At 37.2% G+C, this 27500-nt stretch overlaps 1 protein-coding gene across 10 annotated transcripts in view; it reads left to right on the top strand.

Moving 5' to 3' along the window:
- Positions 1-27500, top strand: part of Dock3 (dedicator of cytokinesis 3) — a 552674-nt gene that overhangs the window by 469284 nt on the left and 55890 nt on the right. For 8 of the 10 annotated variants that reach the window (XM_048794628.1, XM_048794631.1, XM_048794630.1 and 5 more), the window contains 10 exons: positions 4393-4563; positions 7701-7893; positions 10109-10236; positions 11796-11942; positions 13896-13994; positions 20390-20484; positions 22181-22256; positions 22800-22900; positions 23173-23231; positions 25475-25623. In XM_048794628.1, coding sequence (XP_048650585.1) covers positions 4393-4563; positions 7701-7893; positions 10109-10236; positions 11796-11942; positions 13896-13994; positions 20390-20484; positions 22181-22256; positions 22800-22900; positions 23173-23231; positions 25475-25623 — 1218 coding nt within the window. The remainder of the gene's footprint in view (positions 1-4392; positions 4564-7700; positions 7894-10108; positions 10237-11795; positions 11943-13895; positions 13995-20389; positions 20485-22180; positions 22257-22799; positions 22901-23172; positions 23232-25474; positions 25624-27500) is intronic. The other 2 variants (XM_048794629.1, XM_048794632.1) reach the window with 2 other exon arrangements.

The raw sequence follows: 27500 nt of genomic DNA, 5'->3' as shown, positions 1-27500 counted from the left end.
TTTGTCCTTGGCCCATTTGTTGATTGGGTTATTTGTTTGTTTGGTGCTTAGCTTTTTGAGTTCTTTATATACCCTAGAGATTAGTGCTCTATCTGATGTGTGAGGGGTAAAGATTTGCTCCCAGGATGTAGGCTCTCTGTTCACCTCACAGATTGTTTGTTTTGCTGAGAAAAAAACTTTAATTTGATTTCATATCATTTATTGATTCTTGGCTTTAATTCTTGCGCCACAGGAGTCTTATTAAGGAAGTTGGGGCCTAATCCCACATGATGAAGATTAGGACTTACTTTTTCATCTAGTAGACTCAGAGTCTCTGGTTTAATTCCTAGGTCCTTGATCCACTTTGAGTTAAGTGGTGCATGGTGAGAGATAGGGGTTTCATTTCATTTTGTTGCATATGGATTTTTAGTTTTCCTAGCACCATTTTTTGAAGAGGCTATCTTTTCTCCAATGCATGTTTTTGGCATCTTTGTCTAATATAAGATAATTGTAATTTTGTGGGTTAGTCTCTGTGTCCTCTATTCTGTACCATTGGTCTACCAGCCTGTTTTGGTGCCAGTACCATGCTGTTTTTGTTACTATTGCTCTGTAGTGTAGTTTAAGTTCTGGTATAGCGATGCCACCTGCTTTGCTCTTCCTGCTAAGGATTGATTTAGCTATTCTGGGTCTCTTATTTTTCCAAATGAATTTCATGATTGCTTTTTCTATTTCTATGAGGAATGTCAATGGGATTTTGATCGGAATTTTATTAAATCTGTATAGTGCTTTTGGTAGTATGCTCATTTTGATAATATTAATTTGGCCTATCCAAGAGCAAGGTAGATCTTTCCATCTTCTACAGAAATCAATAAATGTAATTCATTCCATCAATAGACTTAAAGATAAGAATCATATGATCAGCTCAACATCATAAAGGCTATGTACACTAAGCCTCAGGCCAACATTATTTTAAACGGAAAAAAACTGAAGGTTTTTCTAAAAACAGGAACAAGACAGGGATGCCCTCTTTCACCGTTTCTATTCAACACTGTTCTTGAAACACTGGCCAGAGCAATTAGACAGACAAAAGAAATCAAAGGGATATGTATAGGAAAAGAAGAACTTAAATTAACACTATTTGCTGACCATATGATTCTATACCTAAAAAAACCCAAAAAACTCCACCAGAAAACTTCTAGAACTAGTAAATGAATTCAGCAAAGTAGCAGGATATAAAATCAACACCCATAAATCAAAGGCATTTCTGTATATCAGTGACAAAGCCTCTTAGAAAGAAATGAGGAAAACTACCTCATTCACAATAACCTCAAAAAAAAAATAAGATACTTGGGAATCAATGAAAGAAGTGAAAGATCTATACAGTGAAAACTACAGAACCCTTGAGTTCTTTATATGTCCTGGAAATTAATGTTCTATTTGAGGTGAAGATGGCAAAGTTATTCTCCATTTAGGAAGCTCTCTGTTTATATTCTCAATTGTTTCCTTTTCTGTGAAGAAGCTTTTCAGTTTGAATCCATCCCAATTATTGATTCTTGATTTTACTTCTTGTGCTTTAGGAGTCTTGTTGAGGAATTTGGTTCCTAAACTGACATGATGGAGAATTAGGCCTACTTTTTCTTATAGTAGGTACAGGGTCTCTGGTCTAATGCCTAGGTTGGTCCTTGATCCACTTTGAGTTGAGTTTGTACAAATTGAGAGATAGGATTTCCAGTTTTCCCAGCACCATTTGTTGAAGAGGCTATCTTTTCTCCAATGTATATTCATGGCAGCTTTGTCTAGTATGCAATAACAGATATTTATGTGGGTTTATCTCTGTGTATTTGGTTCTGTACCATTGGTATTCATGTCTGTTTTGGTGTCAGTACCATGCTATTTTTGTTACTATAGCTCTGTAGTATACTTTAATTTCTGATATTATTATGCCTCCTACTTCACTTTTCTCACTGAGGATTGCCTTGGCTATTCTGGGTCTCTTGTTTTTCCAAATGAATTTCATGACAGATTTTTCTGTTTCCATGAAGAATGTCAATGGAAACTTAACAAGAATTTCATTAAATATGTATAGTGCTTTTCGTAGTATGGCCATTTGACAATATTAATTCTGCATACTCAAGAACATGAGAGATCTTTCCATCTTCTAAGGTCTTTTTCATTTGTTTTCTTTAGAGTTCTGTAATTTTCATTGTAGAGGTTTTTAACCTCTTTTGTTAGATTGATTCCCAAACATATTATTGTTTTTGAGGATATTGTGAATGGGGTAGTTTTCCTAATTTCTTTCAATTGATTCATCACTGATATATAGAAATGCATATGGTTTATGGGTATTAATTTTATATTCTGCGATTTTACTGAATTCATTTATGAGTTCTAGAAGTTTTCTAGTAGAGTTTTTTGGGTCTTCTAAATATAGAATCATGTCATCAGCAAATAGGGATAGTTTGAGTTCTTCTTTTCCTATTTGTATCCTTTTTAATTATAATAATTTAATCTTCTAATTACTCTGGCTAGAGTTTCCAGGATCTAGCTGGAGTAATTAGAGTGTAGGTGGTAAAAGAGGGCATCCCTGTCTTGTTCCAGTTTTTAGAGGTTTCAGTTTTTCTCCTTTTAGGATGATGTTAGCTTTGGGTTTAGCATATATAGTTTTTATAATATTGAGGTATGTTCCTACTATCCCTAGTTTTTCTAGTGTTTTGTACATGAATGAATGCTGTATTTTGTCAAATACTTTTTCTATTCTCTTTTTCTTTTTCATCTGTTGAGATAATCATGTTATTGTTGTCTTTAAGACTATTGATGTGATGAATTACATTTATTGATTTCCATATGTTGAACTAACCTTGCATACCTAGAATGAACCCCACTTGATCGTGGTGCAATACCTTTTAAATATGTTTTTGTATTTGATTTCTCAGTTTTTTATAAAATATGTTTTTTATAAAATGTCCATGAAGGATATTGGTCTGAAGTTTTCTTTCCTTGATGTGTCTTTGTCTGATTTTGATATCAGGGTGATACTAGCTTCATAGAATGAATTTGGAAGAGTTCCCTCCTTTTCTAATACATGTAATAATTTGAGGAGGATTGTTGTTAGTTATCCTTTGAAAGCCAGATAGAACTCAGCTGAGAATCTCTTTGCTCCTGGGCTTTTCTTTCTTGGTAGGCTTTTGATGGTATCTTCAGTTTCATTGCTTGAAATTTATCTGTTTGAATTTTCAATGTCCTCCTGATTCAATTTGAGTAGGTCATATATCTCTAGACGTTTGTCGATGCCTTCAAGGTTTTCTGTTTTATTAGTGTATGAATTTTCAAAATAGTTTCTGATTATCATCTGTATTTCATATTGTCCATTATGATGTTTCCTTTCTCACCACAAATTTTAGTAATTTGAGTTTTCTCTCTCTCTTTCTCTTTATTAGCTTAGCTAAGCATTTATCAATTTTATTTTTTTTTCAAAGAACCTACTTTTTGTTTCATCAATTTTTGGATTGTTTCTTTTATTTTAATTTCATTTATTTCAGCTCTGATTTTAATTATATCTGTCTTCTACTTTTACTGTTGATTTGTTCTTTTTATAGGTCTTGGAGATGTAATGTTAGGTTATTTATTTGTTGACTTTCTATTCTTTGAATGAATGTAATGCTGTAATTTTTAAGAAGCAAAAATAAAAAGAAGAAAAATTACAATGATACAAAGGCAATAGTACATTATTCAGTACTTTAAAAAGAATGAGCAATCAAGCCATTAAGACATGTACAAAGTTAATTCATACTATAAATTGAAAGAAATCAATCTAATAAGTCTATATAGCAATACTGGATGATTATAATGATTCCAACTATGTGATATTTTTTAAAAGGCAAAACTTCAGAAATAGTAAAATAATCAATGTTTGCCAGGGGCTAAGGGGGAGAGAGGACTAAATAGGCAGAATTTAGAGTATTTGGGTAACTGTTTAATACTTCTGTGACACTATAATGGTGGATGAATATTGTTATAATTTGTCCAAACCCACAGAACACACAACATTGAGAGTGAGCCCTAATGTAAGCAGTGGTCTTTGGGTGGTAGTGATGTGTCATGGTGTGTTGGTTTATCAATTATAACAGATATGCCACACTGGTGGGACATATTGGTAATGAGAGAGGTTATGCATGTATGGGAGTGGGGGGATTAGGGAAATCTCTGTACCTTCTTATCAATCTGCTATGAAACTGAAACTTTAAAAAAAAAAATCTTTAAAACAGACAAAATAGTGCCTGTCTCCATAGTTGGAATTGCCCATCGTCTGACTTTAAGGTAGAACTTGTCATTAGTTTGCCCTTAGTTTTCTGCTATGTGAGTTCCTGAGCAACTTCAACACCTCTCCATCGCTTTTTCTTCCCGCATTTTCAGGCCTTAGAGTACCTTTTCAAATTCATTGTTCAGTCACGGATCCTGTACTCAAGAGCCACGTGTGGGATGGAAGAGGAGCAATTCCGGTCAAGCATCCAAGAGCTTTTCCAGTCCATTCGGTTTGTGCTCAGTCTGGACAGCAGAAACTCAGAAACACTCCTTTTCACTCAGGTCTGTGAGCTGTAGAGAAGTTTTGCTGCTAAATTCCTAGTCTGTCTTAGCAAGTGGTTTCTTTGTCCTCTGGCTTCCAGAGTTGAAAAAGCCCTGCCAGGACCTTGTGTGTTGAGTAAGTTACAATTTACAAGGAAACACCTGATAGAACAAAATGCTATTTTTACTTGGAAAACAATTATGCCTCATGCCAAGTATAAAACAGCTTTGTGACTTTCTGTTTGAAAAGCAATACAAAATTATTCTCATGAACCCTTTACCAAATCTAGTTAACCACCATACTATTGGGGTTTTTTTGATCATCTTATTCATCAAGTATATTTAGAATGTATGGGGAATTTTATTTTCTACCTTGTCACTATTATTTTTTTTTTAATTTTTGACCATTAAGTGTCCATTCCAGATATTTAGAGTGGAATACAAAAAAACAGGAGGAATAACTTGAAAGCAATAGCTAAAAATTAGGATTAGCTTTTATTAGAAATATCAGTGTTGGAAGAAAATTTACTTCCTCATATTTGCTGCCTATCCAGCTAATCTATTATCTTTTCCATGTAACTTTGCAATAGAGTGAATCAAAGATTTATTTCTTCAGTCACAGAGGGTTATTTTATTTTCTCTTACAAAATTAATGTTGGAATTTTTCTAATAAATTATAGTTTTTTGAAGCCAATATTATACCAAAACCTGTCAGCAAAGATCAGGTAGCCTCTCTCACATTCATTCATTCTGTCACTGCCATCTATGTTGTGTGCAAGTGTATGTTTAAACACCATCTCATTTAAGTTTAGAATAGTCTACTATTTTTGTTTTCCTCTTGACTATGTATTACCCTTAATTCCAATTGCCTTTATGCCCCTTGGCCCAGAGGCAAGTGATCACCTGTGAGCTAGTCTCTATAAGTAAATACCTCAAGGTTTTCAGGTCTTTCATTCTAAATACCTGAAGCAACTCATCTTCCTCTCCCTGCCCCTCCTGCAGCCCATCAATTCCTTCCAACAGGCACCTAGGGTATCTGCTCCACCCAAAAGGGTTAAGGGGAGATTGCCAATAGCTAACAAAACAAGATTGATATGCTTTTGAGGAACTTGGCAATGGCCTGTATAAATGGCATACAATGCCCTGTACTCATCTGGATAAACAGCTTAAGCCTTGTCCCAGCTTAGACCCGTGTCAGGATCAAACCTGTTTGGTGCCAGGATCGTGTTTCATGAATTTCAGAACTATCAGCAAGTGTTTTGTTTAATTAGACTTTATACCTTTGATTATGGCCACTAGAAGATGTCAGGGTATGGGTGTCCTTCTGTCCTAGTACATAATTATGGAAGATGTCACCTTTTAAAAGAGCAAATCAGCTACTATATGTTATTGATTATGAAGTGCCTACTCCCTCCCCCTGTCCCTTTTTCTTTTTTTATCTACTAACTGCTTATATGTTTTTGAGCTGGTTCTAATTACTGAAAAACAATCTCCTTGATATTTTCACAGAGTTATGAATCTGCAGGTAGAATTTGTATAAGTTCTTCAATTGAACCTGGCCTGAACATAGACAACAGTGTGTTGGGCTTTTCCCCGTGGCATAAATTTTCACTCATTCTAAGCCAGTGTATACTGGCTGATGAAGCAATCAATGAAAATGTCCTGTTCCCGCCTCCTGCCACTTGGGAAGAATGAGCTCTCTTCCATTTCCCTTTTTAAATCCTAGGTTAATGGTATAAGAGTACTGGGAAGTGCAAAAAGCTTCTGTCATGCTGCTTCTATTAGACAAGAGAAGGGAATAAGATCATTTATTGAAGGCCTATTTTGTTTCAACACTCTACTGGAATTTTATGCACGTTATTTTTTCTTTATACCAATACTAAGAGATAAATAATAGTATCATCCCATTTTATATATGAGAGAACTGAGACAGTAATTCAACAGAGATTATGTCACAGGGATATTTTGTATTGTTGTTTTTTAGCTGTCTTTTGGGGGAGTTTTTTTGGTATACTTTTATAAAAAATATTTTTAGTTGTAAGTGAACATAATACTTTTATTTTATTTATTCATTTTTATATTGTTCTGAGGATCCAACCCTTGCTTCATACATGTGAGGCAAGTGCTCCACCACTGAGCTACAACCCCAGCTGGTTAGACTTATTTTTTGAGACAGGGTCTTACTATGTTACCCGGGCAGCCTTCAAACTTATGATAGTCCTATTTCAGCCTCTTCAGTCCTACTTCCTCTTCAGCTGGAATTACAGGTGTGCACCATCATACCCGGCTTAAAGAACCTCATGTCTGTCTAGTGCAAAACCCCATTATCTTTCTTCTAAAGTGTTCTACTGCCTTAAGGGCCTGGAATTATCTTTATTACCAGATAATCCTCAAGAGGCCACTGTATGTGTCTGCCAGAACTCTGACCCTAGAAGCCTGTATGCACACATGCATGCACACACACCTGATCTCCTTGCCTAGGTCATCAGAGTCATTAAACTCTTAAGATAATATAATCAGTTCTTAAGAGTACATGACTGATTAAATCCATACATTTCCCATCCTTTTAAATTTATACTTGAGACCGCTACACATCACATATGAAGAAAATAATTTGCAGAGTCTTCAGATTTTTTTGGTTTTATACAAACATCGCTATCCTGGGGAAATGGTCTCAGAGCTAGAATGCTGACTACAGGGCTGTGAGTGGAGAACAGCTGATGCTACTTGAAGACCCTCAGCTTTTTCTGTCATATTTTCTTTAAGAGGTTCCTGATTTGAGTTTGGAACTAAAATAAGAAAGTCACAAGCTTGATCATAAAAACAAACAAAAAATTTAAATCCATTTGAGCAAAAATAACTATGGTTTGTAAGCCACATTGAGAAAATTTCTCTTTATACTTCCTTCTCTTGCCTGCAAATACCTTGGCAAATTATGAAAGCTTCAAGTGGCCTTAGTCCCACTAAAGTCTCTTCTTTCCTTTTTGGTTACTCCATCCCCCAGAAGTGCTATAGGCCAGGATAGAATCAAGGGTCAGGAAGGAACCTCCCAAGGCAGGGGTGCTGCAATACCTTCTCAGCTTTTTTCAACCTCATATCATTGAGCATGTAAGATGGATGCAGACCTGAGCTAATCAGAGATTTACTTGCTTTTGCAGGCTGCACTCCTCAATTCTTTCCCAACTATCTTTGATGAACTGCTGCAAATGTTCACTGTGCAAGAGGTGGCAGAGTTTGTGAGAGGAACTCTAGGGAGCATGCCAAGCACTGTGCACATCGGACAGTCCATGGATGTGGTGAAGCTTCAATCCATCGCCAGAACAGTGGACAGCCGCCTGTTTTCTTTTTCAGGTAGATCCGTTTAGGATGAGTCAGTCAGACTCACATTGTTCCCCTTCGGGGCTAATCAAAGGATCAGTTTTATCAATCATTGTATAAAAAACCAGCAACCCCTTCCAGCATCTCAAGAAGCTAAGGTAGGAGGATGGCAAATTCAAGGCCAGCTTAGGCAGCTTAGGAAGACCCTGTCTCAAAATTTAAAAAATAAACAGATACAAAGAAAAAAAATCACTCTTAAAGTATAGAATTTTGGGTGAATTATGTTTAGAAATTCGGCCAAGATCTAGGCCTTATGTCTTACAGTTTATTCCTAGTACTCACATCCTGGGGCACATCTGTGTCTCAGGCTGGCCTAAACTTGTGATCCTCCTGCCTCTGCCTCTCAGGTAGCTGAGATTACAGGCATCTGCCCCTGCACCCAGAAGAATTTTTATAATTAGAATTTGGGTTGGTTAATTTTTTAAATTTGATTTTAAAACATAAGAACAATAATTCCTCAGCTCAGTGGCTATGTATACTTCAACTACTAAATAGGTATGCCCTTTGACTTATCTCTGACATTGTACAGTATTGCTGATAATAAAGCTGCCATCAAGAAATTCAGCCTTTTTTCACTAGTAACTGTTTATGGTAAACACTGCTTTCTTCTCTAGCTCCTTGATTGATAATGTCATCAATGGTTTAGACACACTGTTGCCAAGGCCAGTTCACACCCAAGCTTTGTGCATTGCTTGAAAGAAGATGCTTTTGAAATATGTGGGAAGGAAAACCACAGACTACCCACACTTATACTCTTTATTTCTAGTATTTTTGCATGTGCTCAACTGCTTTACATAATCATTTAAGAAATTTTTTTCTGAAAATGTATGTGGCACTAGACCAATTGAATTTTGAGATGATTAGCCACCACCAAATTTTCATTTGCATTTCACTTGTATTTATCTTCCCTGAAACAAAGAAATTCTTTACCAGTGATGTCATTTAACCAACGCATATTCTCAGTATACACCAGTTTGGTGTCTTCCTCAGCAGATTCTAATAACAAATGACTATTTTGTCTGAAAGTAGCTATTTATTGTTATAAATCCTAGTATGTTGGTATCCTGGTCTATTAAGTACAGTATTAACTTTTCCTTTATCTAGGCAGACTTTTAAACACAGAATAGTTGTTATTTTATTCTCTTTGAACATATTATAAATATTATAAGTATTTGGCAAGGCAGTGCCAAATCTCCTATATATCAAGCAATTTGTCTTTGAAAAAACTTTATGAATTTCATATGAAGTACTTTAATATTGTCAAATATGAGTAATAAATCCAAATACCATGGCTTGTTTGTGTTACTGATAATCTTACTAAATCATGCTGGCCAGGTATTATCAAACCTCCAGGGTCACACAATCATGGACCACATAGGAGTACAAGGTACCAGAAACACATTCACACTTGCATTTCACTTTGTCTTCTAATCAACTCTGTAAAGTAAGTTTAGAGGAGAACATGAACAGATGACAATAATCAAACCCATGGAGGAAGAAATAAATTGCCTAAGGTCTCAGAATAAGAGTTCTAAATATAGACAACTTCTGATGAAAATGCTATTCGGGTAGCATTGGGAGAGAAAATAGAAGTACTTAAATGTACAGAGTAGGATTGACAATAAATGTTGGCTAATTATCAAAGTCTATGACAAGACAAAAGATGTGCTCCTGTTCCATTTATTTATTTATTTCCCCTCTGTTGGGGGGAAAGAGGAAGCCTGATGCCTTGAAGTAAATGTGCACCAGAATGGGAGGGGCATGAAGAGGGTCAGTCAGTAATCTGTATCAAGCCTCTAAATCTAGTCATTATTGTTCATGGTAAGTGTAACATCTACATGGAGTTTCCACTGTAAAATAAACTTTGCTTTTAGTTTGGAGTCTAATCATTAAAGAGATTTCATTTGCACTCAGACTCCTACCATTCATCCTGGATAAAATTTTGTGGATGCTGGAGCTTGAAATGAGAATGAAGGAAAGAAAGATAAAGAACAGTGTTGTAGGATGACTTATAATTTCCAGACACCAAGCTTTTAGGCCCTTGTAAGGGTAGGGAGTGACCTCTACTCTTGATCCAGTTTCAACCTCACCTGCTTTGAAACAAGTTAAATCTCACAATGTCACCAACTTCCAGCAGTAGATAGTTCTCCTCTGAAGGGCTTCTTCATCTGCGTGTTTTCTCTCCCAGAATCCCGTCGCATCCTGCTTCCTGTGGTTCTCCATCACATTCACCTTCACCTGAGACAGCAGAAAGAGCTACTAATCTGCTCAGGAATTCTCGGCAGCATCTTTTCCATCGTCAAGACCAGCTCTCTGGTAGTGGCCCCACACCCACTCCACCCTACTCAGTTCTGCCCTAATCTTGTGTTTCTGTAGCCAGATGCTGACCAACAAAGATCACTTTGTGTGCCTCTCAGTCAGATGCTTTCATCAGTGACAGGAAGGTATCCAAGTGAACAAGTGCTATGTGTGCCCAGCAGGCTTCTCCGTTCAACATGCTCTTGCTATTTTAAAAAGTTGCACTACCATAAACCTACCCAGAAATATAATAACCTCTACTACCAGAAAGTCCAATCCTTTGCCATTCTCGGATTCTATCAAAACAGTTAATTCTAGAATATTAGGCATGAACACAAGAAGCAGACCCAGACTAAGGGGCAGCTTGCTCATTCAGACTTTTCTGTCAGCTTCCTGACAGCTTGATTCCACCCATATGGCATTCCTACCTCATGCCAGACAAGGTCAGGATATTCAAGAGGAAAATGTTAGCCACAAGAGTTCTAAGCCCTATTAGATGATAGAATTGTATTTCATAGGTCAGATTTCAACCAATAATGCTTTTATCTATTTTATTTCATTTCTTTTCCTTCTATTAAAAAGAGATATTTGGGGGCTGGGGATGTGGCTCAAGCGGTAGCGCGCTTGCCTGGCATGCGTGCGGCCCGGGTTCGATCCTCAGCACCACATACAAACAAAGATGTTGTGTCTGCCGATAAGTAAAAAATAAATATTAAAATTCTCTCTCTCTCTCTCTCTCTCTCTCTCTCTCTCCCTCTCTCACTCTCTCTTTAAAAAAAAAAAAAAAAAAAGAGATATTTGGTGGGAGGGGAGGAATTGAGGTACAGAAAAAAATGAAAGAAAGATATGGATGAGGGTAATAATTTTTATAATATTTATTTTGTATACTTAGGATAATAGAAGAAATGCATATTTCTTATAGAAAATTTGGAAAGTATAAAGAAAGATTAAGAAGAAGAATGGGCTTTTATATACCATTTTATTAAATTAATTCTCCTAGAGAATAGAATTTCAAGTGCATTTGAAGGCCAAGGGCCAGGTAATAAGAACATATGAAGCTAGGTGATCCAGGTAGAGCAGAAGAGACAACTAAAAGAAAGAGTTATGTTTGGTTTGATCAGGAGACAGGACCCAAAGAGGAGCTTTGATGTCTAGACTTAAAGTAAATCTGATGACAGAGGCCTAGCTTCTCAAGAGTAACTTTGATGGTGATAGTAATCCTATTGTTTGCTCTTGGCTCCAGATAAGACTTGGCAGCTTTCCTTCCCAACAGTCCTCAGAAAAGCCACAGCAGTGAATAAGATCTACTAATAGCTCAAGGTCATATCTGAGGGAATAGGCAGCTCACTGCTAAAGAAAGGGAAGAAATTGATGCCAAAAAAAAGAAAGCAAAAAAGGTGGGAGGAAGAAAAGAGGAAAGGAAGGAAGGCAGGTACTACACATTGATGAGGCTAAGAGCTCAATTTTAAGAATCCAGTCAGAAGACCACTCCTGATATGGCTCAATTACTAAGCGCTGCCAGCTAAACATCAGCTTGGCCTGGTGCTAATGGTATGCTTTCTCACTGCTCACCCCAGGAGGCAGATGTCATGGAGGAGGTAGAGATGATGGTGGAGAGCCTCCTGGACGTGCTCTTGCAGACTCTGCTCACCATCATGAGCAAATCGCACGCTCAGGAGGCGGTAAGAGGGCAGCGGTGCCCGCAGTGCACAGCCGAGATCACTGTTAGTAACTAACATTCAGGTTTTCTTGCCTTCTTTTCTAACCTGGGGCTCCTCCACATCATCTCCCATCTCACTATCCCACCATCTTCATCTTAGCCTCCCTTCCTGCATGATGGTCAGCATGCTTCCTTCTTCCCCTTCTTGAATCTAACTCCCCTCTCCACTCTAAAAGCTCTCAATTCATATTCCCAGGAGTCTACTTTAGGGAAGATTCAGGAAATGCTTCTTGTCCTGTTTTAATGCACACCATTTCAGTTGACCTTTGCCTTTAAGCAAAGTTATTCTCTATAATGTGGAATGAAGCAGGGATGTGGTAAATGTATTAAGAGGTTGAAGGTGAAAAATAGACTATTTCTTCTAGGAAGACTCTACTACATGCTCTCCTAAGTCATGTGCAGGCAGAATAATTTTCTCAGAATTTGCAAGTATCTACAAATTGGTTGTTTTTGTCCATATTCTTTGTATGTAAGTTTCTAGTGGAAGGAAAACTGTTGAGCTAGAATTGCTTAGGCATTGTTCAGTAATGATTTTGTATGATCCAGTTAGGAGAGAAACAATCTGGGAAAGCCTCTCTGGAGGGACAGGGAGTTGTGCCTTGAGCCTTCAGTCCCCATTCCCATACCCAGAGTGAACTTCTCAACACTAACAAGATAAACAGTTTGTGCAGAATCTTCCAGTTGGCAGATGGGAGGTTACAGAGCTCTCTTTGAGAAAAACCCTCTATGGGAGCATGCCAAGCTCTAGTATACTAGGGAGAGCACGGAGTGTGCCTGGAGTAGGCATGTAATCTGGAGCACTGGGCTTGGAAAGAGTGTCTGCTCCTTTATCCCCTGATTAGAATACTCTCAATGTGTTCTGGTGTGTCCTGGTAAACCATCCTTCTAACCAACCCTTACATAGTATTTGCTGTGGGATAGACCCTGCTTTAAGCACTTAACCAATATTACAAATGAAGTGATCTATTTTATATAAATTATAATAAGGATGATAATAACTAATTTATTGGGTACTTTTTTGTATACAGGACTTTGTGCTTCATTGTTTCGTACATATTGACTCATCTGATCCTCACAACAAAAGAATTGTGACTTATAATGCTCATTTTTTTCAGATAAAACTCAGTACACACACATATATATTTTTTCAGTTCATACACATGTATATATTTTACACACATATATGTGTGATAATTTCAGGAATCTAGGAGGGATTTGAGACACTAAAAAATTTGTTAAATTCCCATTAGTTTGGAAATATTTGAAGTCCTTTTCTCTTTCCATTCTGAGGAGGCAGCCTTCTAGAAGGAGGCCATACTTGACTGCCCCATGTTAAAAATGCTACAAGATGATCTTTGGAGTCCTTAGAGTAGATTTTCTTCTGTGAACCCCAGTTGGAACTTAAAGAAATTTTAAAGACTTATAATTATCCTTAAGTTTCAATTTAAAGCCATAGTTTGTTCCCTCAGTCATGTTTATATGCCATGTTCTGTTTGCCCAGGCAAGTTGTCCTATGCAAGCTTTGGGAAGTCCCCAGGAAGTCCTTGAAGAAGAGTTCCTCTATCCTAGCATGATGGACAGGTCCAAATTCTGTTCAGAAAAGGACATGCTTGCTCTTCCAAGTAGCTCCTACAGACTTAAATATAGTGCTCTGACAACAAAAGACTATTTAACCAAAACTTTCCTGGGGGGTAAGGGATGAAAATATTTTCCTTATTTTGCAGTACTACTTTACTATAAGTTAAGGTTTTTTAGTAGCCTCATGCTGCAGATGCCTTATTAAGACGCCCAAACCTTCCAGAAAAGAAAGCTCATTTTCAGGATCAGAATTGTCACCTTTCTTCCATTATCATTGGGGCCATCTCAGACCCTCCCTTCTCTCCTTGCCCTCTGTGGATGTGGGGAACACAGCCTTGGTGATTGTTTGTGCTAAGTGATTTTTTGCATTGGTTTCCAGGGAGAATATGTCTCCTGCCTTCTGTCACTGCTGCGACAAATGTGTGACACTCATTACCAGCACCTACTGGACAACTTCCAGAGCAAGGATGAACTCAAGGTAAGAAGTAGAGCACTGACTAGCCTTTCACCGCAGAAAGGCAGAGTGTAGTCAGAAATTCCCAGGGACTTTTCCCTGTCAGAGACATGAGTTCAAGTGACTATCACTACCAAGTGTTTAGGATTCACCAGCCCAAATTTATAGCTAAGTATATGGCCTCTAGAAAGCTGGCAGTGTCCCCACATTGACAAGTTTTCTCTGACTGACAGCAGCTCTGTGACCATGTACCATTAGAGACTACTTTGGGCAACACTGGGTCAGCAACTCAAGACTTCTCCCTTTCTTAAGAACTTGGCAGTCCCCTTTATATTTTGCCCCTGCAAACCAGGTACATATTTAATAACTATAATAATCATGGTGACAACTTTTCTTCATTTAAATGTATTTCTGGAAGATAATTTTTGAAAGCCAAGATGTACACTGCTTACCTTGGGTTGCTGGATACTGAGGGGCAAATAGTGCAGAGAAATGGGCCTGGGGTCCAGTCAGTAGGAGAGCATTGCCCAAATTGAGCAAGGCATCAACTGTAACAGACTTCTGGGGTTTGTGCCTTTGCATTAGAGCATGCTATTCACTCTTCCCTGGGTAAAGGATTATTGCAGACTTTAGGACTATGCTCTGCCTTTATACAGAACCAAGTCTCTTATACTTCATGGTTTTTAACTTGTGTTTTTACCCTGTTTTTAACTAGTATAAACTTTATTAACCATATTGTGTCAGTTAAAAAAATATCAGTTGTAAATTTCTGGTATCTAATGAAGCCTCCCTTTCCACAGACTTGGGTCTCTGCAGATTGGTAGCATTCACAGCCCTTGAAGTGAAACAAAAACCACATCCAGGTCAAGCAGCACCTAAGCTGGATGTGGACCTAGAAAGTACAGACTTGACTGTTCTAGATCATTTTCATCTTTTGTGTGTTATATTAACCAAATATCAGTCAGGCTGGCATTCTTCTCTTACTTTTTAATAATGTGTATATACACATATACATCTGTATACATACACACTTATGCTTTTTGCTTACATGGTTATTTTTATTATAGAAATATGTGTATGTGACTTTAAGGTCAAACAGAGCCAGGCATGGTGGTGCACATCTGTAATCCCAGCAATTCTAGAAGCTGGGTCAGGAGGATCACAAGTTCAAAGCCAGCCTTAGCAAGTTAGCAAGGCCCTGAGCAATTTAGTGAGACCCTAAGCAACTTAGCATACTCTGTCTCAAAAATATAAAAAGAGCTGGGGGTGTGGCTCAGTGGTAAAGTACCCTTGAGTTCAATCCCCAGTGCTACAAAAATTAAAATAAAATAATAACAGACAATACAATATTACAAAGTTTATTATATAAAACAGTAGTTCCCTGCCTTAGCATGACAAACTGTTAATCCCTATTCCCCAAAGGCAGCCACTTTCAACTCTTGCTGTTTTTCAGGAAGCTTCTACTGATAATTTTTAGATATTATCAGTTATTATTTATTTTCTTCCTCCATGGAAAAAGGGAATGATTCTCCTGAACCATTCCTCTCTCACATATATGTGTTTCCTCATTCTTGCTAGATAGACTTTCTTATTAACAGCTAGGTAAACACTGTGGCAAGCTATAATCTGATTATATTTCTTTTCTTGTAGAACTTTTTGTTTTTCCAGAAATTAATTGCCTCTTTTCTAATTTGCTTATACAAAACTCAAAATGTATTATAGAACCTAAATAAAAGAGCTAAAACTATAAAATTCTTTGACAAAAACACAAGTATTACTTTATATCCGTAGTTTAGGCAGTAGTTTCTTATATGTGACACCAAATTTTTTTATCTTATGACTGTCATTTATTAATCTCCTATTATGTGCCAGAATTTATGATATGTACTTTACAAGCTCCCTCAGAGGGAGCATTAATCTCCAGGATATATAAAGAAATCAAAAAACTTAACACCAAAAAACCAAATAACACAATCAATCAGTAAATGGACAAAGGAACTGAACAGACACTTCACAGAAGAAGAAATATGAATGGTCTATAAATATATGGAAAAATGTTCAACATCTCTAGCAATTAGAGAGAAATGTAAAGTAAAATTACACTAAGATTTCATGTCACTCCAGTCATAATGGCAATTTCAAGAATGCAAGTAATAATAAATGTTGGCGAGGATTCAGGGCAAAAAGTACACTCATACATTGCTGGTAGGACTGCAAATTGGTGCAACCACTCTGGAAAGTAGTATGAGATTCCTCAGAAAATTTGGAATGAAACCACAATTTGACCCAGTTATCCCACACCTTAGTTTATACTAAATCAGCATGCTACAGTGATTCAGCCACATCAATGTTTGTTGCAGCACAATTTACAATAGCTAAACTAAGGAACCAACCTAGTTGCCCTTCAGCAGATGAATGGATAAAGAAAATGTGGTATATATACACAATGGAATACTACTCAGCCTTAAAGAAGAATGAAAGTATAGCATTTGTGAATAAATGGATGGAACTAGAGAATATCAAGCTAAGTGAAATAAGCCAATCCCAAAGAACTAAAGGCCAAATGTTTTCTCTGATATGTGGATGCTAATTCACAATAAGGTGGTTGACTAGGGAAGAATAGAGGTACTTTGGATTAGACAGAGGGAAATGAAGGAAGTGGAGGGGTCTTGGAGGTAGGAATGAGAGTAGAATGAATCAGACATTATTGCCCTATGTGCATATATGATTACACAACCTGTATAACTTTACATCATGTACAACCAGAAGAATGAGAAGTCATACTCCATTTATGTATGATGTGTCAACATGAATTCTACTGTCATGTATAACTAATTAGAACAAATAAATTTTTAAAAAAAACAGGCAAAAAATTTGAATTGATATTTCCCCAAACAAGATGTACCCATAGCTAATTAAGCACAAGAAAAATATACTCAATATCATTAGTTATTAGGGAATCAAAACCAGAATAGAACAATGCCACTTCACACTGAAAGTGGCACATAAAATAATAAATACAAATATTGGTATTAATTATTTTAAGTATAAGATAGATTTCACCAGTGAAGTCATCTAGTAAAAAAGAAGCTCTCAAATTAATAACCTATCTTCTATTTTAAGAAACTAGAGACAGGGCTGAGGTTGTGGCTCAGTGGTAGAGCACTTGTCTAGCATGTGTGAGACACTGGGTTCAATTCTCAGGACACATATAAATAAATGAATAAAATAAAGTTGTCTATCAACATCTTTAAGAAAGAAGAAACTATATAAATAAAAGAAAAATAAAGCAAAAAGAAGGGAAAAAAGTAGTTAAGATTAGAGTAAAAATAAATGAAATAAAGAATAGAGGGCTGGAGATGTGGCTCAAGCGGTAGCGCGCTTGCCTGGCATGCGTGCGGCCCGGGTTCGATCCTCAGCACCACATACAAACAAAGATGTTATGTCTGCCGAGAACTAAAAAATAAATATTACAAAATTAAAAAAAAAAAATCCCCACAAAAAAAAAAAAAAAAGAATAGAAAAATAGAGGCTGGGGTTGTGGCTCAGAGGTAGAGTGCTCACCTACCAGATGTGAGGCACCAGGTTTGATCCTCAGTACCACATTAAAAATAAAATAAAGATATCGTGTCCACCTATAACTAAAAAATAAATATTTTTTAAAAGAATAGAAAAATAGATATCTTTTGTGAAATCTTTTTAATTTTATCTCTTCACTTGTGATAGATCTATTCAGACTTTCTATTTCTTCTTGAATGAATTCTGGCAGTTTGTATCATTTTAAGAATTTGTCCATTTCATCTAGGGTATATAATTTGTTGGTATGCATTTGTTCATAGCAGAACCGTAATTCTTTCTAGTTCTCTAACTAGAAAGATTTCACATTTCCCTTCTTTTGTCCCTAATTTTAGAAATTAGCTCATATTTCTCTTTAGCCCACTCTTTCCAGCCCTCTCCCCCCAGACCCTCATCTTTACCATTCACTCCTTGATTGGTCTAAATAAAGTTTTGCCAGTTCTGTTCTTTTCAAAGAACCAACTCTTGGTCTCTCTTTTTGCTTTCAAGATTCTCTTTGTTTTTTACTTTTGACAGTTTTGACATGTCTATAGGTAGATCTCAGTTCTTTCCATTTGGAATTCATTGAACTTCCTGAATGTGTACATTAAAGATTTTCATCAGATTTGAGAAGCTCAGGACCATTATTTATTCAAATAATATTTTCCTCTTTCTTTCTCTCTCCTTGCTTCCTGATACACTAATTAAGTATATATGTATACCCTTAATGTTAAGATCTCTGAGGCGCTATTCAATTTTTTTTACCATCTTCAAGTTTGCTGAGTCTTCTGATAACTGAAATCTGCTGCTGAGCCCTTCCAGTGAAATTTCACTTCAGTTATTATACTTTTCAATTCCAGAATTTCTGTTTGATACTTTAAAAATAATTTCTATCCATTTTATTGATATTGTTTATTTGGTACAACATTGCATTTATACTTTTTTCTTTTGAGTTCTTTTTCCTATATATGAACCATACTTTCCTATTTCTTCTTATGCTTTATAATTTTTTGGTTGAAAACTGGACATTTTATATAATGTAACAACTACAGAGTATTAGTTAGCTTTCTGTCACTAGGACAAAATACCTGAGCAAAACAACTTTGGAGGAAAGATTTAGTTTGGCTCACAGTTTCAGAATGTTTACTCCATGATCAACTGGCTCCAAAGGCAGAAACATCATGGCAGAAGAATGTGACGGAGAAAAGCTTTTCACATCATGGCAGCTACAAAGCAGAGCAAGTGAGACAGAGAGTGGAAGGAAGGAACGGGCTGAGGAACATATATAGCACACTCCCGATGACCTACTTCCTCCAACCAGGCCCCATCTCCTACAGTTTCTACCACCTCCCAATATTGACATAAAATTATTAATCTATTAGTGGGTTAATCTACTGATGAGGTCAGAGCCCTTATGATCCAGTCACTTCCCAAGAGCACCATATCAGAACACTGCTGCATTGGAAACCAAATCTTCAACACTTGAACCTTTGGGGAGCATTCCAGATCCTAAACCTACTATCTGAAAATATCACATCCCTAGGGTTTGTTCTTGCTTTTTATTGTTTTTTGTTGGAAATGATGTTTGTTCTTTAGTGATTAGCTAATGACTCGATAGAGATGTTCTTAAATGCTTTAAATCATTAAATCTTCACATTTTGCATTTTGCTAAGGAGTTCTGTGAATATTGTATATTCACCTTTAACATTCTTATAGCTCTGCCTTAACCTTCAATTCTTGCTTGTACATATCCTTATAGTCAACCAGAAGGGAGAAATTGGGCTTCTTGAATGTTTCCTAGGAATGCTGCATTTCCTTCTAGGCTGTCAAGAATATGTTAGAGCTTTTCAAAGCTTTTCAAATCCCCTTATGGATTTCTCATTCTTTTACTTTTTTTTTTTTTTGGCTATTCTCTTGTTTACCCTGATATGGCTGCTTCATGCAACTGGGATATTAAATTATATGGCTGATTTTTTCCTCCAATAAGTGCCCGTGGGAATGAAGTTTTCTCACAGAGTAAGCTGAGTCAGTTAAATAAAGATAAGCCTTATGAACAGGTTTATTATGAGAAGGTGTCAGTCAGATCAAATAATACAATTCTCTGGGGAATAAGACTTTTTTGGAAGTTCTAAAACCATTTTGTCCTGTCCAGTGGCTACTATTTTCATGACTGCTGCATTTCTATAGTTGCTTGTTTTCAAGGCTACTATTCTGAAATTTATACATTTTTCCTGAATAAGTACTCCTGAATTATTGTAAATCTTTAGTTTAAATCACTTTGTTTCTTTCATAGGAGAGTAGATTTTCAGAAGGTTTGGGGTTTTTTTGCTTTTTGTTTGTTTGTTTTGGTATTGGGAATTGAACCCAGCCAGATCCTTGGCATGTTAAGCACATGTTCTACCACTAAGCTATACACCATAGCAATTTTCAAAGGTTTTTACTCTATCATTCCTAAAGTGCTTCTTCTATCAATGTGTTCTTAATATCCAAAAAAGTATATTTGTACAATCAAGTGCTCATGGGCTATGGTTTAAAGAAGGAGATCCATGGACTCAGTCTGATACCAATTCTGCTAGGCCTTAGTCTTTCCTGTGCTTTGGGTATTCACCTTTGGGGACAGGGTAGGTATAGAACTTCCTCAGTTCTGTCCAGCTTGGGTCTGCTTCCATCTGGCCTGGGAGAGTACTCAGAATTCACTGTCTCTTAGTTGCCTCCCTCTGAGAGACAACTCACAGAGGGAACCAGAATCCAACCCACCAGCTCTATACACTGTCATGGTCTAGAAGTCAAGAAGGGCCTAATAAGGAAATTTGTGCTATGGTGGTGGTGGAGGTATCTCACATCAGCTTTTCCTCTGTGGTCAGGAATTCCTACTGAAGATTTTCTGTGTGTTCCGAAACCTGATGAAGATGAGTGTCTTTCCTCGGGACTGGATGGTGATGAGACTGCTAACAAGCAAGTAAGAAAGGGCCCTGCACTAACATTCACAGAGTGTTTCTTAGACTAAGTAGACTGTGTGTGTGTGTGTGTGTGTGTGTGTGTGTGAGAGAGAGAGAGAGAGAGAGAGAGAGAGGTGCCAAGATCATGGAAAGATAAAAGAATTGGCAATTGGAAAAAAAAATGTTTGGAGGCATAATCAGCAGGACTTGGCCATTGACCATAACAACACAGAGAGGAAAGAATCAAAGATAATTCAAAAACTATAGCCTAAGAGCCTGGTAGATGTTGGTATAGTGAGCATAGAAAATGATGTGTTAAGGATGTGAAATATATAATATTCACTGAAGGGTTCCACCTTGAGAAAGACCTGCCCAAAGGCCAATGGCCTCTGCTCTCTGTAGGTTTAGGCAGTGTCCCAAGCCCTCCTCTTGATTTGAGTCGTGTTGTCTGCCAGATAGTACTTGCCTTCCATAGACAGTGCTAATTACTCACCTGAAACCTGGCTGCAAAACTCTGACTACCGACATTGAATTCATTCTAAGCCCGACCCTAACTTATCTGCCCCTTTCATATTCTAGCCCATGCTTCCTTTTAGCAAGCCAGGTGAGTGATACATGTGGTAGGGGGCTGGCTCCTTTGAATCTGTATTTACTCAGAAGCAGACTAATTGGCCTCCACTCTCTAGCCCACTGCCTCTTCCCACTGATCTATCTTTTATGTTGGCATTCTACTGAATATAGTAAAATTATTTGCTAGTTATATTAGCAAGGTACTAGTATGATATTTCCACTTTGTGCCTTCTATAAAATCTCTTTTTCCCCTAAGAACTGCAAATGTTTGGTCTAGAACAGAAAGATGGATGATTATAAAGTTGCACAGATAATTCCTCAAATAATGGATTTTCCATTGGTATTCTTCATGTTTCTCTCTCTTAGCTCTGCTCAGGGCACTTCAGACTTTCCAGTCTTTCTTGCAAGAGCAGCCTTTTCTTCCAAGACTTTTACCCTTAAAATTTATCACCCCCCTCTGATGGTAGACTATCTAATACACTGTTTTTGCTTTGTCCCTTTTCTACACCAAAGCCCAGGAGGCCACTGTTAGATATAAGTCCCATAAGTCCCTTTGCAAGTAGCATAGGTCCTCTATATTAAACCTGTCCTACTTAACTCCTTTTCTACTTCAACCCATGCTCTCAATTCTAGTAGGGTAGCCTCCCATTGCTTCTTATAAGTGCCCATTCTAGGAATAAGAATAATATTCTAAAACAAGAACTAAAATAAAATTACCCATAGAGGAAAATACTAGTATATGACAAAAACAAGGATTTAATAATAATAAACCTCTATTATCAAGTAAAATAATAAAATTATGTCCTAAATTCTATATAGTGATCATAATATATATTGCTTATCCAAAGTTCCCCCAAAATACTATAAGTTACTCTTTGAGAAATCTTTCAGAACCATAAGGCCCAGAGGGAAGAAGTATCAAGAGCCCACTGGTGCCCTATTTTATCTTACCTACTGTGGGGTATTTTACCAGCTAGTTTTCAGTGGGATTTGTACCATCTTCTCTTTTGTACTATCTTCTAGTCTCCATGTATGTGGGAGAAATTTGTACTAAGTTTTCCCATGGGCTATAGACAACTGGTGCTAAGTTGTCAGATGCTACTGTTAGTCTTTTAATTCTATCAATATCTTGTTTCCTTGATGCAGTATTATAGTCACTACTGTCCAGTACCTATCCTCTGCACTGCACAAGAATTTCATAGAGACAGACTTTGACTTCAAGGTAGGAACTCCTGAAACCCATCACTACTTTTGCAATAACCCTAGAAAGCCAAAAACCATGATTACAGATTTTTATTTATTAATATATTATTTTTATTTAATAATATTTTTATTTATTAACATATTCAGAGTATCAAACAGCTTCCAAACCTGATTAGAATATGTTCTGGATGCTCCCCTCTTGGAGGTGTTGGGAGCCAGGCATCTATGATTATGTTTTCTATCCAGAGTCAACACTATTGGCATCAAAAATAGTCACTAAAGGGCTGGGATTGTGGCTCAGTGGCAGAACGCTTGCCTTGCATGTATGAGGCACTGGGTTTGATCCTCAGCACCGCATAAAAATAAATAAATAAAGGTATTTTTTTAAAAAAGGAGTCACTAACTAAAACAGGTGAGGGTGCTATTTGAAAAGATATTTTAAAAGAAAAATCAGGATCTTAAGATTATAAAATGGATTCTGTGCTATATTCATGTGTTTAATAACTCTCTTCAAGTTAAGTACTCATATTGTCACATGATTCTTCTTTTTCTATGTTTCTAGGTGTGGAATTCTTATTTTAGTCTGGCAGTTCTATTCATAAATCAGCCAAGCCTTCAGCTAGAAATCATTACTTCAGCCAAAAGGAAAAAGATTCTAGATAAGTAAGACAGATGTCTCCTGTTCATCTCCCTACCCCTTTCCCAGATGGGACTGTGTTACTGTGACAGGCTCCTTTGGAAGACCATTGGGTTCTCACATGGGTAGTTTCCCAATAGACCAAGAGTAAGGGTTCAATTAAGAACCAAATGGCTTAGTATTTTAAGAAACTTTGGGAATGACAGTACAGAAGTACTGGCCTCATAAGGTTTGCAACCCTGTTTTGAGGTGTGAACCTTTTTCCACTAACAATTGGCTCCTGTGTTACTATTCCCAGGTATGGGGACATGCGTGTGATGATGGCTTATGAACTGTTCAGCATGTGGCAGAATTTGGGTAGGTCTTTTCTCCCTGTTATTCCCTTCCATATATTGCAAAGCCAAATAAAAACTACCAGGACTAATAGCATCCCCCAGACTTTCTGAGTGTTAGTTCAGGCCCAAGAAATTCGTATATAACTTGAATGTAACACTTCAGATGGATGAAGCATGAAGCTCTTGGCAGAGAGAGTTTGGCTGAAAAAATAAGACTCCAGTACTACATATGCACAGTCCCTTTTTAGAGAACTAAAGTCAAAAGAATAAGATGAGTGCTCCAGTAATTTTTCCAGTTTGAGAATCCATGCTTGTAAGATGCTCTGTGCTTTTTATGTCCCAGTCTGGATGTTGTAGGCTCAAAAGCATAGATAGATCTTGAGAATACCTAGCACATGAACAAGGACATTAATTTTAATAGTATTCATGCATCCAGATCACATACCTGACATCAGTTGCATAAAAGAACATGTGAGAAGGGAGTTACAGCCACTGGATGCGATTGATTTTGTTTACCCATCTAGCCACAGCTTCTCTAATAGCCACTTTTTTAAATATAAACTTGTCAGATCAATATTTCTGGTACAATCTTTTTTTATATACAACATTTTTTATTTGTTCTTTTTAGGTATACATGACAATCTTTCAGTTGCCCTGATGACTAACTGGGCCAGCCTATATTATAGGGATCTGAGTGGCCTGTCAGGATGCTAGAGAAGCTACTGTTACTACTTCAAGTGAGGTCTGCTTTCAACTAAGTTCATGGCTCTGAAGCCTTAGGAATGATGGTCATAAAATCTTATAGTCATCTGTTAACCATTTCCATTCCTAATCTAGAGGCAGCAACAAGGTCTGAGGCATTTCTTCCAGTAAGAGGGTCTTCCATGCCTGAGTGGGGATGCATTTCCAAAAGCGGACTTTTTCCAGCTTTAGCACTGTTACTCTGCATCCAACAGTAATAGATTTGAACCCTGAAGTTGACTGTGAAATTTCCAGGAATACAAGAGACTGGCAACTATATCAAGTACCAAGATTAGAACATGCAGAATTGGCCTTAGGGCTAATATTTTCTTCTTAGATAGACTTTCAAAATAGAAGAAATTTTAAAAGATTCTAGATTCGCCTGATGAAGCCATTCTTACCTCATTGCTTTTGGTGGAAATGACATTCTGTGGTCCCTGAGAACTGGTTTTACTTGATGTAGCAGTTATTATACAGGTCCACAGTTTGTCTCTTCCTTAGTCTTTGAAAGACTGAAAGAAGAGCTCTGAAGATGGTTCTCTGTTTCACCACTGCAAGGAACAAAAGTGTCCAATTCCATGGTCCTCAGGGCTAGCCCTGACTTATGGAAACATTACTCAGATGACAGGCCAGTCAGAGGGAAGTTCATCCCTCACTTCCCATGGGAAGGCCTCCTACAGGAAGCTGAGGGATGAGCTGATCCAAGTAGGTATGGCACTGCCATCAGAAATGCAGTGTGATTGGGGAGTGATATTGGCCAAATTATATTGTTAAATTGTGTACATGTATGAATACGTAACAACAAATCCCATCATTATGTACAATTATAATGCACCAATAAAAAATATAAAGAGAAAGAAGTAAAGAACAAAGGAAAAGGAAGGAAAGAAAAGAAAAATAATCTTAATACAAGGGATTTGAGGATGGGCAAAGAGTCTCCAGGCCATCCTGTCAGGGTAGGGATGTGCAAGAGTCTCCTTCCAGCTCAGAAGAGGGGCTTCTTTGGCATACAGGAGCACAAGCATTAAAAAGATCCATGGATTTCTGGTCCCTGGTAACTGGACCAAGGCCCAGATATCCTCTTCTATTTAAATGCCTCTAGGCTAGAGATAGAAACCCCAGGAAAAGTAAATTTTATTTAAGCAAAAATATATGACTTTTCCTTGCTTTAAAAAAAAAATGCTGTGAAAAGACCATCTGAAACTATCTTAGGTTACTCAAAAATCCCATAGCAAACTCTGTTTCTTGACCTCAGAGATTTTCAGGTAGTTTTTGGAACTTCCCAGGAAATTGGAAAAGCAGTTTGAGCCTGTTGAACATTTGCTTTAAATAGGCTGGGCCAACTTTATCTATGAACTCTAAAAAGCTGAGAGGAGGTTTCACAGAAAACCATAGGAGTGAGCTTAGTTTACTCTCAGAAGCATTCAGTAAAAAATCATAACATGTGCTGTGGCTCACTTGGGAATCTTCCATGGAAGTAACAAAGCATTCATAAACTAATATCTGTTGGGTTTTGTTGTTCAGGTGAACATAAGATCCACTTTATTCCGGGAATGATTGGTCCTTTTCTGGGTGTGACACTAGTCCCACAGCCAGAAGTACGGAATATCATGATTCCCATCTTTCATGATATGATGGATTGGGAGCAGAGGAAAAATGGCAACTTCAAACAGGTAAGGTGACACCTGGAAGTGTTCAAGGTACTTTTTGAAATGGACCCCTTCTTCTCAGGCAGGTGGCCCAGATGGCTACAACACGGCTCCAATGGGAATGTTAAAACAGCCATCTTGAATTCTTCCTCTTCAAGGATTTTTAATTATTTGCCAAAATTGGTTTGTAGACTCGTTTCATCAAATTAGAGGCCAAAAAAAACGAATCAGAGGAAATAGGTGAATATCATGTAAAAGGAACTTGAGACTATGCCCTCCCAATTTCACTCAGGTGAAGGCCTGGGAATATGTTATTCTTCCTCTTTGGCAGATCCCCACTGCACAGAAGCATTTCTAAGATTAGAGCCCAGACCAGTTGGCTTCTCATGGCTCAGGATAGCCTAGAATTCCATAGACTACAGGTCCAAGAGATGCTTCTGACTGAGTCACTTCAGTCTCTCCTTCCATGTAATTCTTTTGCCACCACTAAGGTGAAGGAGATGGCTTCTTCCTTTTTATCTATAGCTCCAAAGAATAATTCTAAGACCAATAAGGGCCAATGATATGGAAGACAATTTTAGCTATAAAGAAATAAATTGCTAACAGCATAAAGTATCTACTGTGATCTATAGTAGTTTGGAATATAGGAGTTCCACTTTGCTAGTGATCTTCAAGCAAGCCCCCAGGAGGCTACTAGGATACATTTCTGTATTGGCTTGGAAATTGTCCCAGTTCCCCACTGAACTCCTTCACAACCCATGATTTTGCAATGAACCAATTTCAGTGGGTGAAATTGAGGAGCACAACAAACAGTAATTTTTAAATATTTATTTATTTTTAAATTTACATTAATAAATAAAAATCTTACATAAATAAATAAAATATTTATTTTTAAATTTACATAGAGTAAAATTCACTCTTTTTTATTTATGGTTCTATAAGTTTTTGCAGATGCACAAAGTTGTGTGACCAACATGACAATCAATATTTTTCAAATGCCTCAAAATTCTGTTTTTTAGTTCCTTTCTAATGAAACACTTCCTCGTTCTTTAATCAGTATAGTCTGATCTGTTCTCCATCAATGTAGTTGTACCTTTACCGTAAATGTCATATAGATGGAATCAAACAGAAAATAACCCTTTTGAGACTGGCTTCTTTCACTGAGCATGATACTATGAGAGGTTCATCTATTTCACTGTGTGTGTCATCTGAGACCGCTCCATTGCCTTAGCAACATCCTGCTCAAAGAGAATTCGGTGATACCCTGGAATTTATTGGTTCAGACAGCCCCAGGTTCAAAGATACCAAAGCATCCAAATAGCCCTGGAGGTACCAATTGCCTGGAACAGGAAGAATTACTGTGCCAGTGATAAGTCTCCAATCAGGCCAATTTCCCGACAACCTCTAGCTTCTTATTTATCTTTAAAAACTTTTTCTCACAATAAATCCATTTGATGTGCTCCCCTATAAATTTTAAAGCACACAGAGCAGAGATCCGACCTATCTTTGTCAGAGATAACCTATCAGGTCCAATCATCCCACCAGGCCCTCACTGTTGAAACTATTTTCCTGTGTCTTTGTCTTTTATTTCTTTTTTTAAAGCTTTTTTTATTAGTTGTTCAAAACATTACAAAGCTCTTGACATATCATATTATATACATTTGATCCAAGTGGGTTATGAACTCCCATTTTTACCCCGTATACAGATTGCAGAATCACATCGATTACACATCCACGTTTTTACATACTGCCATACTAGTGTCTGTTGTATTCTGCTACCTTTCCTATCCTCTACTATCCCCCCTCCCCTCCGCTCCCCTCCCATCTTCTCTCTCTACCCCATCTACTGTAATTCATTTCTCTCTCTTGTTTTTTTTCCCTTTCCCCTCACTTCCTCTTAT

Source organism: Marmota marmota, unplaced genomic scaffold, assembly GCF_001458135.2.
Source record: "Marmota marmota marmota unplaced genomic scaffold, marMar, whole genome shotgun sequence".
Classification (NCBI taxonomy): domain Eukaryota; kingdom Metazoa; phylum Chordata; class Mammalia; order Rodentia; family Sciuridae; genus Marmota; species Marmota marmota.
Note: the sequence above shows the minus strand (reverse complement) of the source record. Positions and strands in the feature narration are given on the sequence as shown.